Source organism: Lissotriton helveticus, chromosome 9, assembly GCF_964261635.1.
Source record: "Lissotriton helveticus chromosome 9, aLisHel1.1, whole genome shotgun sequence".
Lineage (NCBI taxonomy): Eukaryota > Metazoa > Chordata > Amphibia > Caudata > Salamandridae > Lissotriton > Lissotriton helveticus.
In genome coordinates, this window is record NC_136070.1 from 80,168,379 (window position 1) to 80,187,106 (window position 18,728).

Sequence of the window (18,728 nt, forward strand, 5' to 3'; positions counted from 1 at the left end):
CCGTTTGTTTGTGCTGACTTTCTTGCTCTGCCGCTGCTGGCAGCGGCATTGCGCTTGGAGGGAACATGTAATTGACCCGTCTCGCTTCTTTTCATTTGAATTTTTTTTACATTGTCTCCTTCCTTCCGCCCCTCGCAGTTTGTTTTCCTTGCACCGTCCCTTCTTACAGTCCCTTTAACCATTTTGGTGTTGCTCAGCCCCAACTAGCATGTTATTGTCAAGCCTCCAAATATGCAGCACAAACACGACGTACAAAGAGATTAACGTGTTGCCTGGAGCACATTTCGGGAATAACATTAAATGAAAGCCCAAACCCGCTTTACCGCAACTTGCTTTCACTTGTTGTCTTTGTTTCCAGTGCTATTTTAGAGCTTTGTGCAAACTACACTCTCGTTATTTTGCTGGTAATAACTTTGAGGGAATAGCGTATTTTTGTTTTTTAAATAGCATGCACGAAAACAGTATAATTTCAATTTGCACCACTTATTTCCCATGTTTGTGTCAATGTAAAAATCGACCCTGCACACCCAGCACCAGGGCCGTGTGCCTCAATGATGCAGTACACGCACCAGTAACTGAAATATGACGAAAGACTGAAAGGAGTAGCTACAAGCTGTGCTCTAGTTCTGCTCTCCAAAAAATCAGCAAAGAAACAAGCAATTAAGAACATTTCATTGAAGAAACCATTGAGCAGGAAACAGAAGGAAATCCTACAGAAAGAATCCTAGAGAAAGAAGCTTGAGGTATGTAAACACTTTTATTATGCAAAGGACGTCAATTTCAGGATGCTCAGATGCTCTCATTGGAGTGAAGCGATGGCTTACGTTGAATGAAGAAGCAGCTCTGAGCACTTCAAGAACAGCTGTAGTTTACCACAAGGCACAGAGGCTCTGGCAAGCTTGCATAATGTGGCGGTAGTCCACATCTCGTCATCTAGTGCCCCTCCCTCTGACCACATTATAACACGTTTGTGCCGAGTTGGCTCTATGGTTTATGCAGGAATGAAAAGAAACAAGTAAAATGCATCAGAGATGAGAAAATAAAAAACAGCGAATCTTTCGTACTAAAAAGATGTATGTGAAATAGTTACGAATCTGTTAAAATATGAGCGACAATCCTCAAGTCATCCACAACTTACACTGGTGCTGTTCACTGAAGGGTTCACACTCTGCTTATTCAATTGTTGGCCTCTTGCTGAGATGGTGAATAAAAAGCTATTTAGTGTTCATTTGTATTAGAGCATGAATTACAAGATCAGCGAGTAGTAGTGAGACCACCCAACAATTCTCCATCAGTTGGCAAGTAAGGGGCCATTCTAAAATGGCAACACCCAGATCCTGGACTGCCTAACTCTCGGCCCACCCATAGTATAGTCTGGTAAAGATGATGCTCACGAGTGCCTGTGCAGCAACAAAAAATATCAAAAATGCATAATCTCGCCGGCGCTGAACTATGGATCGATAATTATTTGTCAAATACATTTTTAAAACATAAATGTTCCTCTAAGGCACATGGCAGATGCTATCTGTAGCCTTGAAAGTCCATAGGCCCTGAGAAGTGAAAGGTGATTGGTGAGGGCAAGTTGTGCTAAGACATACTCCTAAGCTTGTGTGCTCACCCTCACCCTCAAACCTTCACCCTCAACCCCTCACTCACCCTCACTCTCACTCACCCTCACTCAGCCTCAACTACTCTCACTCACCCTCAACCCCTCACCCTAACTCACCCTCACCCTCACTCACCCTCAACACCTCACTCACCCTCACCCTCACTCACCCTCACCCTCACTCACCCTCAACACCTCACCCTCAACCTCAACCCCTCACCCTCACTCACCCTCACTCTCACTCACCCTCAACCCCTCACCCTCACTCACCCTCACTCACCCTCACTCACCCTCACTCTCACTCACCCTCAACCCCTCACCCTCACTCACCCTCAACCCCTCACCCTCACTCACCCTCACCCACTCTCACCCTCACCCTCACTCATCCTCAACCCCTCACCCTCACACAGTGCAATAGGTCTCAGACCATTTCAGTTAGAGCTTTAAGAAATGTTTATGGCTTTTTTTATTTGTAATTCTTTAGCATTGGCTACAGGAAACAAAAATGCTAAACATTTACAAAAAAAACCCATAAACAATTCTAAAAGCACTAACTCTAATGGTGCGAGACCTATTGCATTTCCAATGCTTGTCTTACAGGCAGTGGTTAGTTGCCTGTGGCCTTGTGCGCTATTCACATACGTTGAAGATGAGAAGTGTTGCTGCCGCTTGGTTTTACTTAGGTGTATAACAGGTGTTGTGAATCAGGTCCTGTTTTCTCAGCTGTGCTGAGCGCCACTGGCTATGAACCTGGTCTCCATTTTGTTCTCATCTTCTGACGGTGGACCAATGCATCTCAGACCACTGTGCAGTAACTGTGCTGTTGGCATGCTGAAGCCACGAGCGCCTGTTAAGAGTACCTAGGGATAACATCCGCTACCCCTGGCGCTGCCTTGACTATCCCTGGTTTATGGGGTCATGAAGGCAGCTGCGGACGCGGACAGCTCTGTTTACTTTCTGTAGCTCTTACTCCTGTTATTTCCCGCTAACACCTGCCACCAATAAGAGGCTGTGGAGGACCAAAGGTGTGAACTGGAATGCATTTCTGTAATGTCATTGGTTGTCAGTGTTGTGATGTCACTTCCTCTGCCCCTGACATGTTGGCCAATTGACGTCCATGCACACAACTGCCCCTTTTCTCTAACTGTAGGCAGTGTGGATTTGGTGCGGCCTGTTGACCTCAGCAAGGTGCTGGATGGAGCGTGGCAGGGTTTTACCCAACCTGTCGACTTTACTTTCAGGAGAAGTAGGAATAGAAGGCTATACTCCCTTGTCACTGTCGGGCTCGTCCTGTTTTCAAGGATTTGTTTGCCTTTCGCAGATTGTATTTTCAGATTTTCCTCAGTCTCGGCAGCCCTTCTCAAAAGGCACTTTCATGCAACCTTCAGGCATTCTTTGGTCTCCAGACCGATATTAAATCTGAATAAAATTGCTTTAGAATAATTCGCATCATTGTAGGCGGCGTCGAGTCAACATTTGTGGCGAAGCGCTAGGGCCCACTGGGTGAACTGAGCAGAATTAAACGCTGCTTGTTCTTGTCGTTGAGGTAAACAACTATTGTGTGTGTATACCAAGGACACAAAACTATCATTTGTTCAACGGGTGTACTTTATGTACACATCTTTTAAGCAAAATGCATTGAATAATCAAATATTCTGGTCTGAATCCGGCATTATAGTTTGTTCTTTATAAATGTCTTTCTGAATAAATGCATTGACCTTAAAAGCTGCAATATACATTTGCAGGAAACGGCTCTTTCACTCAGTCATTATGTTTTTTTAACACAAACAGTTCACTGTATGTTTCATTTATAATCCTGACACTCATTTATTTTTCCCATAAAAATGTGGCATGCCAAAGAAGTGATATTTCTAAACACCCATCAGCCTACAGTGCTGTTATGAGTAGTCAATAGGATTTATTGCGCGGGTTCGCTTCCATATGCTGCAAGTGATTCTAGGTGACGTGGGAAGACCTACTGTTTGAAGCAAGGGCTTGTGTTTGCGCAGTGAAAGCATTTACTCAAATGCACTAATTCAAGTAGTAGTTGTAGAGCGTGCGCATCAGAGGTGCGAGCATCCCACCCCACAATAATCAGTTGCCACATGTTCGCCAGGTGTGGAACCACCTGTCCTCTCGCCCTCCTTCTCACAGTGAGCTCTATTACTCAGGCAGAAAATGTAAAGTTTAGTACCAGCAGTGAGAGATGACCTGGGGCACAGAGCACACACACCGGTGATCGAGGTTAAAAACACCAACCAACCCACCTACCACCTACCAACCAGGCAACCAAGCACAGCATGGATGGCAGCTTAAAGAGGTATAGCAAGACAGGGCAAGGGATAGAAAAGAAGCAATGGTGCATGTTTCCGATATGAGTGTAGGTTGTTTTAGGTCGAGCCTAGCGTTAAAGCACATGCACTGCCCACTTTGTGAGGCATGCAGTATTCAGTATAGTGTGGAAGCTTCGTAGAAGCTCTGCCCACTCTCCGTCCATCTTTTTCATTGGCTTAGGTCCTAAATGCTACCTTCCGATTGGTTTTAGGCTTTTTAGTCCCTCCTCATGACAGCCATTTCCTCATTTGTATCCTTCCATGGCTACTAGCCCCTTTACTCCGAACACTATTTTCTTCCCTGTCCCCCCCACCCCTCCCGCAGTCTATGACTTCTCGCACCCCTCCCACTCCTGTTTGTGCAGTCTTGCCTGCCCGCAGTCCCGTTTCCAATGCAATAGGTCTCGCGTAATTGAGAGTCCTATTGCATTGCAAATGCTTGTTTCCCAGATCGTTACTTCACAGGTCGTTAATTCAGGATTCATTACCTCACAGTCATTTCAATCGAAGTTATTTTACATCACAGTTTATTACATGCAGAGTACATGGCTGGAAAAGGACCTTTTCAAGCCAAGCGGGACACTTCATACTTCACAGATTACTCCAGCCGTGACTATGGATGATTTAATGATGCAAACTTACACCTTGAATTGAGGCTCTGTTTATCACAGCGTGCACCCCAGTTCTTCTTTTTACACAAGACTGCTCTCGCATTTACCTTGGAAGGCACACTGTTACACTGATTAGAAAAATTCACACTCTCGTCTATTGCAACGAGCGCTATAATTTCAAGGGTCCAAAAGTGCTGCTTCTATACCCAAGATTCAAAGTCTGAAGTTGGGACTATTTCTACTGCTCTCTCAACTCCCTAACACAACTAGGGGACTCTGGACCATATATGTGCTTGTACAGTTTAAGTTTGAGCCTTGAAAAAGTTGTCTACACGGCGAAACACGTGTCTGCTGTCTGCATCTACGCTACAACTTCGTGTCAACATTATCAAGAGTTTTCACATTTCCATACTTGGTTTTGGACTGTATCATCTTGTCCAGTGTATTTTACCTTGGTGTTATATTTGCAATTAAATCTAACTGATAACAGGGTCAGTTTTAAAAAAGGAATTTGATGCTGTGCTCTATACCTTAGTCTTTTGATTTCAAATGTGTAAGGAAAAGTTTGTTTTTTCCTATACAGAGTAACATTGAATAGGTGGCAGTGTTTACATCGAGCACGCCTTTACATAAAGAATCTAACGTATTGCAACATTGCGTAGGTGCTGACCTTCTCTATATTACCACTGCCACTTGGTTCTAGTTTGATACCATCTGGGAATATATCTGCCAAGGCAGTCAAAAGGTGCTTCTTGCAGCTTTTTGGTTGGTCAGGGCTCTGGGCTGAAGGTACATCGCGTTGTAGACCAGTGTGGTATGAAACTGCTGTTGTGTGTCTGAGGTTCTGCCAGAGGAGCTATCTCAGTGGCAAGAAGCCAGTGTTTACCCGAGGCAGGGAGGTATAATCTTGCACATACAATCTACACCTCTTACAGTGAGCAGTCTCCATGCACAGAGCACTGAAACCCAAACCCATGAAGTGCATGTGGCTGGAAGAGAAGAGCCCCGGTGATGTAGGACTGAATGCCTTCTCTTTGGTTAGAGTCGGTAGACTTCTCCAACAGGGGCACAAGTAAAAAAAGAGTCTTGCCCCTCAATAAAATGTTAGCTGTGTCCAACCGCCATTCTCTCGGTGTATTTCCCTTTAGATTATGGCACCCTTTTATCGGCAGCCCGACCTGACTGACCTTGTGTTCTGCTGATGGAATGTCGAACTACATGGAGCAATTCCTACGAGTTTCCACATTATCGAACAGAGCGAGTGAAAAATGCACCGGGCAGGCCAGGAAAAGCTGGACCTGAGGATCACAAAGCTCTCCTGGGCAGCTAAGACTTTTCATTTCTACACCAATGGGACGCGGAACTCTTCATGGCCTTACCAGGGGTATGAACCTCTGTAAAGTATTACAGTGCAGTGCCTTGTTTTTTGACTTAATAAGCGCTACTGGGAAGAAGCCCCTCCTAATTGTGCTCGTATTCTGCGCCATTAGACCACAGGGCTTTCCTATGGAGAGGGATCACTTTTGGTGGATCTGAGGCATTATCATGCAGAGATCAAGCACCACTCGTTTGTTACCTTCGTGTTTGTACTCGATCGGGTTGTTGCAGAACCAGTTATTCTTAAATCATGAGGTTTTCAGATATATCATGCACCTCAACTCTCATCAAGTGGAGAATCTCTATACATTAATATTTATTATCACTTTAGTTTTCATTCACTTGCTTTCATATGCTTTTGGTGCCCTATATACCATTTTACCTTCGGATGTCTTCATTTCTCTAATTTTCTGCAGAGATTAATTTAATCTCTTCGCTTACTTCGATAATTGAATGTCAGATCAATTCAGGTTCCCATCGAGTTCGAATGTGTGGTGTCCAACTGCATCCATCACTTACCGTCACCCATCCTCTTTATGTCGCTTTACTCGTTTCATCTCAGTGGGGCAGGGGGATCTGGTTGGTTTTGGGGGCTTGGTCATTGGCTTGTCAGAGCTGAGCTCTTTCTCTATTCAGAAGACAGAGTTAAGTTTGACTCTTTCTAACTCATACAACGAGTCTAACATAAGTTACCTGTTTGTGAATTAAGCAGCATTTCAATGGGATGTTTTGCAATATCAGTTATGTCCAAAAATGTACCAGATAATTATATAACTTCTAGACAGACCTCTCTGTGGTCTGCTGTGAAATAGATCTATACACATCACCCACCTCTTACATATTTTTTTAATTAATAGGTTTTTGTTGTTTTTCTGTAGCACCAACATGACCCAAGGGCAGTGCAACACTTTGCAGCTTCCCTAATAGACGATTGTACAATTACACATCATTAAGTACAACAAGTAATATTTTATAGATATTTACAAATATAAACAAAGACAGGTTTCTAAACAAAATATCAATAATTTATGTATTTTCACTAAATAAAATCTTAGCAAAGTGCCTAGAATTAGCTAAAGCTTTACATCCACTTTAATAGGTGCAGCGATTCAAGTTTAAGCGACAAAAGAAAAGGTGCTACAGGAGGAAACAGTGAAGGATGAGGGAAGAAAGAAGCAAGAGACAGTAAACAAATACTGAACACCACAGCAGTTTAACTAGAGAATATACAGACCATGCAGATGTCAACAGGGTACAGATTGGAAGAGATTTGAATGCAACTTACTTTGAGGTCTTTCTTGAAAGACAGGTGACCAGCAGATGTGCACAGTAAGGTGGGAATTAAGTTGCATATTTTGGTTGCAGTCCCAAAAGTGGGGTCCAGCTAATTGTGCTATATTTCTAATGCTAAAGGATCCTGGTGTGATGTAGAGCTGTGGAAAGATCGCTGGCCTCTTGAGAGTCTCAGTTTTGTAGTCCAGCCATGGAGAGTGTGTGTTTTGATGAACTATTTTTAATGGCGGCCATTTTGTAAATGGACGTAGGTGCGACTGGAAGCTGTTGAAGCTTTAATATCCTGATTTTCTTAATTTTTAGGTGCAGCAGTGTGCATATAAAGGCATTAAACAAACAAATGTTCTTGTCTGAGGTCCCCCTAACCATCTGTTAAAATTGCTGATCCCACATAGAAGCTCCTCCTTAGCAGTCCTAACCTGTTTCATAGTCTTAATATGGAAAATTAACTGCGCAGCGGAGATTGTCGAAGCCTTCAAACAGGAAAGTATTTAAGGAAATAATTGAAACGTGAGATTTCCCCACAGATCCACCTTGCATAATGAAGAAAACCTGAAGTATGATATTTCAGTCAAGTGTAGAAGTGCCTAATTGCTTTGTTGCCTCTTTTGGTGGCAGCGGAAGCCCGAAATTACCGCCAGGGTCCAGCGCGCGGAAACCGCTTCGCACCTTGAAAGGGAACCAATCAAAGCGCAGTAACGAGTTGTTGCTACAAGGAACAAAGGATGTTGTCAGCCATCTGGGCTTCCATCCGAGCTTGGTTTCCATTATTGATGTACAGTATTGGGCTCCATTGAGTGACATGAAAGAGCCATGCATGAAAGAGAAGGTGGCGGCGAGAGGATTGTATTGGAGGCAGACATGTTTTTATCAGGTGCCTGCTCTGAGCTCCCGTGCTTTGTGTTCTTTGACTGAAATAGAAAAAATTGCCAGGCCAAGTTCAATTCTTCAGTGTGCGCTTTAATCTTGTTTCTATAGCTACACAGGAACGGGGAAAATAATTAATGACCCTTTTCATCCACTAAGAGCATTGCAGTGCAGCAAAATTATTGTCCTTTTTCCCTGTGTGAATTGTAAGTGACGCACCGGTATTGAATTTGAGGATAAGGCAGTGCGTGACCGTGAGACATCTCGCACCGGGGGTGAATGGTGAAATATCTCAAACTTTTCATTGTCGTAACCCGTTCGACAGAAGACTTCTCGCCTCGTTATCTCCAATTCTCAGCATTGTTAAGTAACTTATGCTTTAAAGTTCATTGGTCTCAGCCTTCTGTGGACCCCAGTTTTATCCTGACCCACTAATTTAGAGTAAAACGGATGGTAGTCGGTTTAGTGATTCTGGACTGTGTTGGGTTTTGCGGTTTCAAACTTGATGTCCAACTTGATGTCTTGTTATAACCACTGCTAAACTTTCGCTTCCTTGTCAATGCGCCTCAGCTGGAATATCACAAGAGACTAGTTTAGAACTTCTGTCCTCAAACAGCATGTAGCTGGCTGTAAAAGTCCTTTTGTAGACACAAGAATCGCTGGTGTATCAGAAAATGTCTTTCTCTTAGCAAAAGCCAAAACTGTTATCAATACATGTTTTCTATTGTCCGAGCTGGGCGTTAAACTGTCCCTGATTGTTTTAAGACTCTGTTCACTCAACAGAACCTGGTTCAGCTTTCACATGTTGTACCACATCATGAAGCGTTTCCTTTCCCGCTCTAGGGGTATTTGAGTAATCGGACCTACTGCACTGTACAGTGCTTCCAAACTGTCTAGCTAGGTTTGCACTTCCCGAATTTAAACACAATGATACAGCACACATACAAAATATATGTAAATGCTACTTCCTTTACACTAACTCTGCAGCAGCTCCCCTCTTTGGATGTGTTGTGTATTATTACCTAGATGGTGATGTTTGCCACAAGTCGCCACGCTTGGCAATCGGCTCATCTCAGTTCCAGCTCATGCCCAGATATATACCCTGCCCTTAGCTAACTTGATCTACCCAGTGCTTGAAGCCGGCTCTGGTTCTGCCCAACGCTGGACTGGCCCATTATTGGATGCAGGCGTGAAGGAGGTCGTATGGCATCACGTCCACAGCTCCAGTTCGTGTATCTGTCAAGTAAGCATCTGGGAAGCCGAATGGCTGTAATGCGGTGGGACTGCCTTCGCCTGCCTTACAGAGTTGCTCGCAGTGGATGTAAAGTAGAAGAATCAGTGGATCTGGCAGGTGGTTGACTCAGAGAGGCGACTGTCGCGCTTCCTAAAGTGAGCTCTGCAGATGAGAAACTGCCCCTCTGCCATGAATTGAGTTGCATTGTTCAAAACCAGATCGCAAGGGGTTCTCCCTTTGAGAGTTGCTGAATGTTAAACATCTGAAATATACACTTTTTAACATGCAGTTCAGTTTCCAGGTTCAATCCCAGTGGTGGACAGCTGCTAGTCTTAAAGAGGAAATAACTCCTCAAATGTAGCAAATACCGTTTCCCTCACTTCCGTGACTTTTCATGTTTGGTAGGAGTAACATACCTTAGTAGCCGCCAGGAACAATATCCACACGAGCAATCCCTAACAGAACCAACGTAACATCTGATGTGAATGAACAGTGGTACTTTTTCCGTTCCTCCCCACTTTCCTTGGGTTGAAAAGTCTGCAAAGGAGACCAAGAAATCACAGAAGAAGTGCTTACGGTGGGTCATAGAGAAAATCCCACCTTAATTAATGCGTACTTTCAATTGGTGGTTATCATTTTGTCACCACCAAGCAGTTAATTCTGAAAGGTATTTATGCAACTGTATCCTCTCCCCACATGGTAGGAAAACTTGAACGTGACTTAGGCTTTGATATTTGTTCATTTGCTCCACTACCTCAGCAGTACAAAAATAATAATAATAATAATAATAATAATAAAGCTTTGGCAAAGCCAGTAAGTCTCGCCTTTGGGACCTATTTGCTTTGTCAATAGTTTTTACTGAATCTGTGCAGTATCCCCGATGGTGTGCAGCATTGCTATTGAAAAAACAAAAAAAGGCACCATGCTGCATGCACCTATCAAATTTTGTAGATGTGCACAGCATTTGTGCTCGCCCACAAAATTACATGGGTGCTTTTTGGCTTTCTTTCTAGTTACTGAACCAAGTTGGATCGGTAAATATAAAAAAGGTAAGTAGTGCAAGATTATTATTTTTTTTCCGATGTGTGGGTTGGAGGGAGCAATACATACATTTACTTCTTCTTTACTTCTTTTGCAGTGGTTGGACCTGGGTGACGGTTGTATCCTTAGAGTGAGATCGCTTTAACTGCATGCCCTATTTACCTGTGGCCTGGTGCTGGAGCAATTAATCTATAAGCTGGTTAATAAGTGAAACAAAAACATGGCCCGATTGAGGAGCAAAATCTGGCAAATGTCAGAGGAAATTTGCATTTTTATTCGACTGATCAAAGTTGACGAAGTCAACCTGAGAACATTGTATTGAAAAGTTGTCCGTTTTCTGTATTCATCAAGGAGTAAGCGAGATTCTAGGAATCCCACCTTTAGTTTTGGATTTCTTTCTTTCCCTTGTATTAATCACTGACCTTGTTTTTTGCCTTTTGTTATTTTTTTCTATCTGGGGTAGGTGGCCTCATTCTCTTTCCCACACTTATTTCCCCCACCACTGTGATCAGTTCTCTGCTCTGCTAGATTTATTTATTAGTTCCATTGCTTTACCTCTCCTTCTTCCTACCCTAAACCTTCTACTTATCTCTGCCAGCTATAAACTTCCTTCATAGCTGCAGGGCGTAGCTTCAGGGGGGTGTTTGGGGTGTTACCCTCCCAGTAAATATTTTCTCTGATTAATAGTTGATAACAGGCGCTTTCAGTCGGATATTGTGAGATGTCAGTCGGATTTCAAAAGGATTTTTTACATATACACAGACAAAACACAGACACGTTCTCTCACTCTGTTTTCAAAGTATTCAAAAATATTGGTTATTTAACAAAATATTGTGGTTTCACATTAGTTCTCCGACCAATCAGCATTTCTCTCCCTTTTCACTGTCCCTTAGGCCCCTCTCATGCACCCTGAGTGTCATATGATGTGTTTAAACATATTCCAACCTGATTGACCAAAAATCTGAAGCCCCTCCCCAATTTTACTGACCAAGCTATGCCTCTGCATAGCTGTTTTCACCTTTGTCCTCTGGTTATGCCCATAGCCGCCCTTGTCCCATCTTTTCTTGGGTGCTGTGGAAATAGAAATTAGACCACTTTGACCTGGTTTGGTTGTCTGTTGGCAAGTATCTTTTTGCTCCCAATAGAGAGACTTAAAGTGGGATTTGTGTCCACCCCTTGCTCATAAGTCAGTGGCTTTCTTGTCTATGTCAGTTCTCGGTTACTGATTTGACGGCTTTCTTACCAATTCTTGTATTTGTCCTGCCCAATGATATTGTTGGCTTCACCATTTTATAATTGGAAGACTTGCTTCTTTGCTAGTGCTTCGATTTTCTCGTACTATTCCCAGCAACCACAACACTTTTTTTTCCTAATTTCTTTTTATGATGGTAAGGCAGCTTCACACATGGCAGCTTAGATTTGCTGCCCCTGCTCCCCCCCCTCCCTCCACCCGCTCAACCACCCCTCTTTCCCTGCACTTTTAAATGTATTTTTTTTAATTATTATTAATGAAGGCCTGGCTGTTGCATATTGCTGCTTGGCTGTCCACTTGCCCCCCTTTGAGCATCATCCTGTGCTTACTTTAAAAACAACAAAATAAATAATGCCAAATTGGCCATCCGCCATCTTTGATGGTAAACTAAAGTGTAAAATATAAAGATGGTCACACTTTACGCATGCACATTCAATCTTTAAATCATTTTTCCGATTAATACTTCTAACCGCAGATTCCTCACCCTGTGAACATCCCCAGGAAACAACTAGATCTTGAAGATTTTACAGCATAGCCATACATGTTGGTAGGTGGTGCCGTGAGGCTCCGTATTGACTTGATGGTGTTCCAAAAGTGACAGTCTAAGCTGTATATAAGGACCACCGCTGCTTTCTGATGTCCTTTCCTTTCTTTTTCCAACCTTTTTTCTCACCCTTCCTGCGCTCTACAAACCCATGTTCGATTGATCAGTTGCAGAGGTTTTCCTTTGAATTCTTCTTTTCCAAAGTGCAAGGGAACATGCCGCCTACTAAAACTATAGTGTCTTAAACTTGTAGGGACTGTCATAAAGAGACATCTGTGAAAGGCTCCCATGGAGTGTGTCACTTCTGTTTGAGTTTTTGTCATGGCTCCCAGTTGTGCATGGAGTATGCTCTTAAGCATCTAAATCCGAAGCCCATCTAGTAGCGCAAACATATGAACTATTCCCTGGGGGTGCTGCTTCTGCAATTGTACCCTAGTCTTATCTTCAGATATTCCTGGAAAAATATAATGAAAACCTTGAGATTCTATTCAAAATACTGGTTTGCATCTTTAGAGCTAATAAGACTGCATACGTTGAAAAGCAATGTATTATTGTATATGATTTATTGACATATAGGGAGTTCATATATACTTAATGGCGACATCTAGTCCTGATCTGCAGCACAAAACAAACCAGTGAAAGAATTGTAAGAAAAATACCTGCAACCTTTAAACAAAACAGGAATCTGGCCTTTTATTTCTGGCATGCTTCCTAAAGCAGGGCAAGTTGGTGGCTCGTGCTTGAGAGCCCCGCCCCCTTGCTAATTGCATCTTGGGCTTGGTGCTTATTAGTAAGATTAATTACATTGACTGCAGTGTGTGCAGGTTTGCATTTTGAGCTGTGCTTACTGTACAATTGACAAGATGACAATTGTGCTCTAAAACCAGCTCCCATCGGCTGGAAATGCGAGGCCCCAGGAGAAGTGGGGGAGGGGGATGCAATCGACTTATTGGCCCTTCATTCTATGAAGAGCGATCTGCCAATCAGAACATGCTGAGCTCATCACCCCCCCGAGGGCCGAGTCACAAAGATGCTACTGCAGGAGAGGGGATGTGCCCCAGAGCCTAAGGTTGCTGGCCTCGCTCCCTGGAGACCTGGGTTCTAATCACGGGGTTGACACCTGCGTAATTTAAAAAAATAGATTTCGCTTCTAACTGAGCTGAAAACAAGAAAAACACTCACACACATCGATTGTGAGTAGAACACCTCATGTTTGAGATGCCTCTGCAGCAATAATTATTTTTTCTGCAGATGGGCTCCACTGCTCACGTGTTAGGCCCGTGCTATCTCATATACTAATTAATAGTATATATATGCATATGCTCAGATTGTAATTGCTTTTATGACCATAAATCACAAGAGGTGACGAGGTGGTGCCCCTTTGCTTCTCTCCCTCAACAGTGCCAATAAAAAGCATATTATATTCTGTACATCTACATTAATGCTTTGCGCCATGGTATGTTTTTTGATGTGAGGTTGTATTACAAAAGTATATATTTAACCAAAACCAGGATGCCATCAGTTACATGTCTGCATTAAGGTAAAATCACACTGGAGGTCTCATAACCATTATGAGAGTTGATTCTGTGGGTAAAACAATTGTAATGTACATTCTGCAAGGCAGTAAACTGTTTTTTTTCTTTTGAAAAGTTTGCTCTAATGCAGTAGCAATCTGTAATTTGACCGTTGCATTGCAGTTATAAATATATTTATTAGCAGAGTTGCATTAAATAATGGGTCATTGGGAACCTTTCTTTTCACTGACATGGCATTAATATATTTATACCATGTCAGTGAAAATCAGTGTTGGGCACATAGATGAAGCCTACATTTATGCAAATATTATCGCACTGCAAAGGTCGCGTCCCTTGTTATTACCATAGTACAGTATACTTACCGGGATACATTAATGCTAACGGCTTTGTAAGTCCATGGTACAGCCTCTGTATGGGAGATGTTTATCGGTGTCACTCATCAAAAAACGGTGTGGCCATAAGCGGTACTGTTCAATCCCTCTGTAGCAGCAGGGGGCAAGGCCCACTCAAAGCCCCGCCTCTCCTGGGCCATGGCCACACCCCACTCTCAATAATGGTATTAAGGAACATATTATGCTCGGCACAGCTGCCGAAATACGAAATGTATATATAGTAGGCTTTTGAAAAGTTTGCTTCTTCATCACAATGCTACGGGATTAGAATGTGCCCTAAATTCACTCTCCTGAAACTTTTGGTGTGAAGCCAAACTCCAGTTATATCTGTGACCTCAATGCATTCTTTTTTTTGTAACACTTAAATGATTAGAGCACTCGTGGAAAAATCTGTTAAAAAAGCCCTATGTGGTTTGAACCTATAGCAATTTATTAAAAAGAGTGCATGTTTTCCTGAACCAATCCACAATTTAATCTAGTCCAGATAAAATTAACATTTTTAAGTGTACCCGTATGCTCTGAACTAGAGGGTCAGGATATTTTATGTGAACTCTTCTTACTTTGGCTATAAAGGTGCTTGGCTGGATGTTCCAAAGACGCTTACCTTGACGTTCTAAAGGCGCTTTACTTGACGACGTTCTAAAGGCGCTTTGCTTCTGTTTATTTATGTGGAGTTATAACAATCTGCTTATTCCCTTCTGCTTATTATTGTGTCCTTAATGGCTAGAATGAAAATTCTGGGGCACATCTCACGACATGCAAGTTGAACAAAAATAAAACATTTAGGATTATTTGCAGTTTCTACATGCACAATAGTCCCTTTCTTGCAATGTGATGATAAAAAATATTTTTTGTTCTCTTGGTCCTGAGTTTCCTCAAGTTATAGAACAGCTGCCGCCTTAAGAAAATCATAGCCTTGCAGTTGTTAGCTTGTCCTCCGCCCTTGCTTTCGTGTACCACCAGAATTATTCTTGTAAACAAATGGTTTCCATAAAGGTTGTACTCTGATCCTGAAGCCCTCCCCTGGGTGCCCACATTCTCCACTCCTTTAATGTGTCATTAAATGAGTTGTTACACTCCAGCCTTTTCAACCCCATACTGTTACATTAATCTGCAGGTTGGAAAGCTGGATTTCAAGTAATGATTCCATACACAAGTGTTTCTCTTAAGTGGTATGGCTCTTTAGTTTGTAAACCCTTGTCATTTGCTAATTGTCCTCATCTCTCCTAGGATACCAGACGGCCCTGTTGAGCAGGGCGCCGCAGTAGGACGAGTACGCGCTTTAGAAGAGCAGCTTAAAAAGGCCAAAGAACAGATAGAATATTATAGGAAACATTCAGGAGATGGTGAGTTTGGCCTCTTCTTATACTCCTTTGAGTAAATATGTATTTGCCCACACCTGTAAGCCACAAATGTCCCTGTGTGAGTGCCCTAAGCTTATAATCCTCTTTAACAGGTCCCGGGAAAGATCATGAAAGTTTACGAAGAATGATTGAAAATGGAGCGAAGGAACTTTGGTTTTTTGTTCAAAGCGAATTGAAGAAGTTGAAGCTCTTGGAAGGAAACGAACTCCAAAGACACATCGATGAGATATTAGGAGACATGGGCCACCAGCAAAGGTAGGTGAATCATCCGCACCGTTAGAGTGCTTTTTGATTTGTGTGCTGAATTGTACAGTTCAAGATGCACAAGCTTCCAATGTAGGCCATACTTGTTTCTTGCTTATGTTCATTAGGACCCCTCAATACCACTGTTTAGCAGATGTAATCCCTACTTTACATTTGAGCTCATTCCTCAAGAGGAGGATATCACACCTGAAGAATTTGCCCTATTTTCAAATGATTCAAGAGATAAATACCTTACTATTGAAACCGATCAGATGACCCCCTTGTGCTGACCTAGCAGATTGTTTCTGCTGCTTTCTGTTTCCTTGTAGTCCCAGGATGTGGTTCTGGAGCAAAGGAAAGTTAGACAAGTACATGTGTTTCTTAGGTCTTTATGAGGCCATTTGGAAACAGGCAGAAAATATAAATTAGTCAGGTCTAGTTTGGTTAAATTAACCGCTGGGTGAAAGTGGTTGAATTGCTCAGCGACTCTGTGCCGCTGTGAGTGGCTCTTACCGTAGATGTTAAATCTAAGAGTTGACGAAGGCTTTCTTTGTGATTGAAAACTGTTCCGAGTTGTGTGTTTCAGTGTACACAAGGTGTCTGTGCTGGATATATGTTATACTCATGATACATTTCCATGCAAGATATAGAAATGGGAATCATTTACATAGTGGTTAACCTGAATATCATGAATGGATGTGGCTGTCATGGCAGTCTGCCATTGTGAGGTGGGGCGAGGCAGCAGATGGACAGAGCCTCGGTGTACCGTTTCCTAAATCCTGCTTTTGTTGGGGCTATGGTGTCGGTCAATGAGAAAAAGAGGCCTTCTTGTGGCATAGCCGAGTATATTTAAACTCGTTTGTATGTTTACTGCAAAGGAGCAGGTCACCTTTCTTGGTGCATATTTTCGATAGGGAAACAATTTTATAAAAGGTTTGAATCATGTTTTATCCATATTTCTATTGCCCTTTCTAGTGGCATTTAAGTATGTTCTTAGGTTAGTATTTGTGTGACCCCTAACGCTGCGGTTTTGCCTGATGCTATTTATGTTATGACCTGAATCCCGGCACTGAGAGTGCTGCCGGAATTTTTTTGTAATTTGGGCTTCCATACCATCGCGTGTATGAAGTAGTGAAACCGCGTTATAAGAAGAACAACAGTGAATTCTACACCCAGAGTGTTTGGCTTTTCCACACTGGATAATCGTTCCATAGGAGCGGACTGCAATCAATTGCTAAGCAGTGTTCGTCACTTTTCATAATACAGTCGTAGTGCATTAAATGCTGAGGCGCTTTAGAGGAGAATTTTCCTGTAGTATTCATACGAAGCGTTGAATCTCCCCGAATTAAACGCGTTGTATTCCTTTTGCCATTATCCTGATGAGGTCCAAATTAATGGGGCGAAACATGTTGAACTCACAACACGGAGGAGTCCAACAGACCATGATTGTTATAAAAGAATTGATTGCACACTTTTTGAACTAAGTGGAGGGTTGTCTTATACCCTCTAGTGTGTATTGGACTACTTCCTTTTCTTGAATTGCTTCTTTTAATGATGTCTCTTGTTTATAACAAGCATCAGTATTAAGTAAGAATGGGTAGGAAGGATTTGTACATGTATATGTATGTATTCACTTTTGTATATGTTTTGTGTGGTTTTTTTTTACATAAAAGAAGAAAATACTTTTGAATATTACACTTGGAGTCGGTATCTGAGCTACATGTAAAGAAAAAAAAGTGTATAGATCGAATACTCGGTATTAGGGATCAATTCCCTTTAGAAATATAGGTGTATCTGTTCCTCTTCATCATTTTTTGTTTCCACATTTATGTTAGGAAGGACAGTAATATGCAAGTATTCTCTGATTTATTTTCCATATAATTATTCTGAAACATTCGAAGCATTGCTGCCTGCTCAGGTCCTGTCACTAGTGCAATTTCTAGCATTAGATGCTGACATTTCTCATAGTCACCAAGGTGAATATTAAGAGACTATTTGATTTCGAGAGAAGTCCTTTACTTGCTTCTCCATTTCTTAGTCGTTAATGCAGAATCACATATTTTATTCCTGCACCAGTTGCAGTGCTCAGTAAATTGATGTCCTTTGAAAGTCTCAAGGCTGTATCTTCTGAAAGATGTACATCTAAAACAAAACCGCCTTCCCAGCTACAGTGACATGGCTTCCCCAAGACTGGATACCTTCCATTAATGAACTCTGCCAAGCCTTGTACAACCTCGATTCCTCAGCATCATCAAAGGTTTGCATTGCCGTGAAGGCAGGGCAGTGGGCCAGAGGAGACTGTTAATGTACTATTTTGCTACCCTCTGTGGTTCCATGGATTACTTGGGCAAAGTGCTGGAAAACATGATTTCACCTTGCCTCCTTGATTGGTAGCAAGATCATCTGAAGTTGTTAAACTTGGAGGGCGTGAAAAAAAATGTGTAGTGGAAAAGCCAGGTATTTGTGAAATGTGTGTCGAAAGAAGACTGCACTCTCCTAACATGTCCAGCCACATGAACTGTGTAAGCGTAACCCTTTGGTTACGTCGATAATACATTTATTAACCAAGTCTATGTCTGATTATAGCATCCTCCTATGGCCTGACTTATAGATTCAGAAGAAGCATTACCCTCCTCTCTGTGTGGCACAGAAAATACAAGGGACGTGCTAAGACATATTTGTATTGTGTTTATAACAGGTGTAAATCGATGGCCCACAGAATAAGATCATAAAGACTTCTCCTAGAAATAAATGTCCTTACAATTAATTTAAATAAGTCTCTTTCACATATACCTCAGTGTTTATCCCAAAATATCAGCTGAATCCAGCCCAGCTGTTTCGGTTTGGATACCACTAGTTTACTGTGTCATTTTCCTAAATGTGCCTTATTTTTGGTTAGCGACGGTTCTTTCCTTACCATGGCAGATCGCATATTGACCTTGAGTGGTCTCCACTCGCATAAATTAGAATTTTCAGAGTCATTGCCGAGACTCGAACCCAGTTTCCCAGATTCGAGGTCGACCGCCCTAGCCGTTA

At 42.3% G+C, this 18,728-nt stretch overlaps 1 protein-coding gene across 4 annotated transcripts in view; it reads left to right on the forward strand.

Moving 5' to 3' along the window:
• FUT8 (fucosyltransferase 8) overlaps window positions 1–18,728 on the forward strand; it is a 733,753-nt gene that overhangs the window by 467,631 nt on the left and 247,394 nt on the right. For all 4 annotated transcript variants that reach the window (XM_078659523.1, XM_078659526.1, XM_078659525.1 and 1 more), the window contains 2 exons: window positions 15,316–15,431; window positions 15,542–15,704. In XM_078659523.1, coding sequence (XP_078515649.1) covers window positions 15,316–15,431; window positions 15,542–15,704 — 279 coding nt within the window. The remainder of the gene's footprint in view (window positions 1–15,315; window positions 15,432–15,541; window positions 15,705–18,728) is intronic.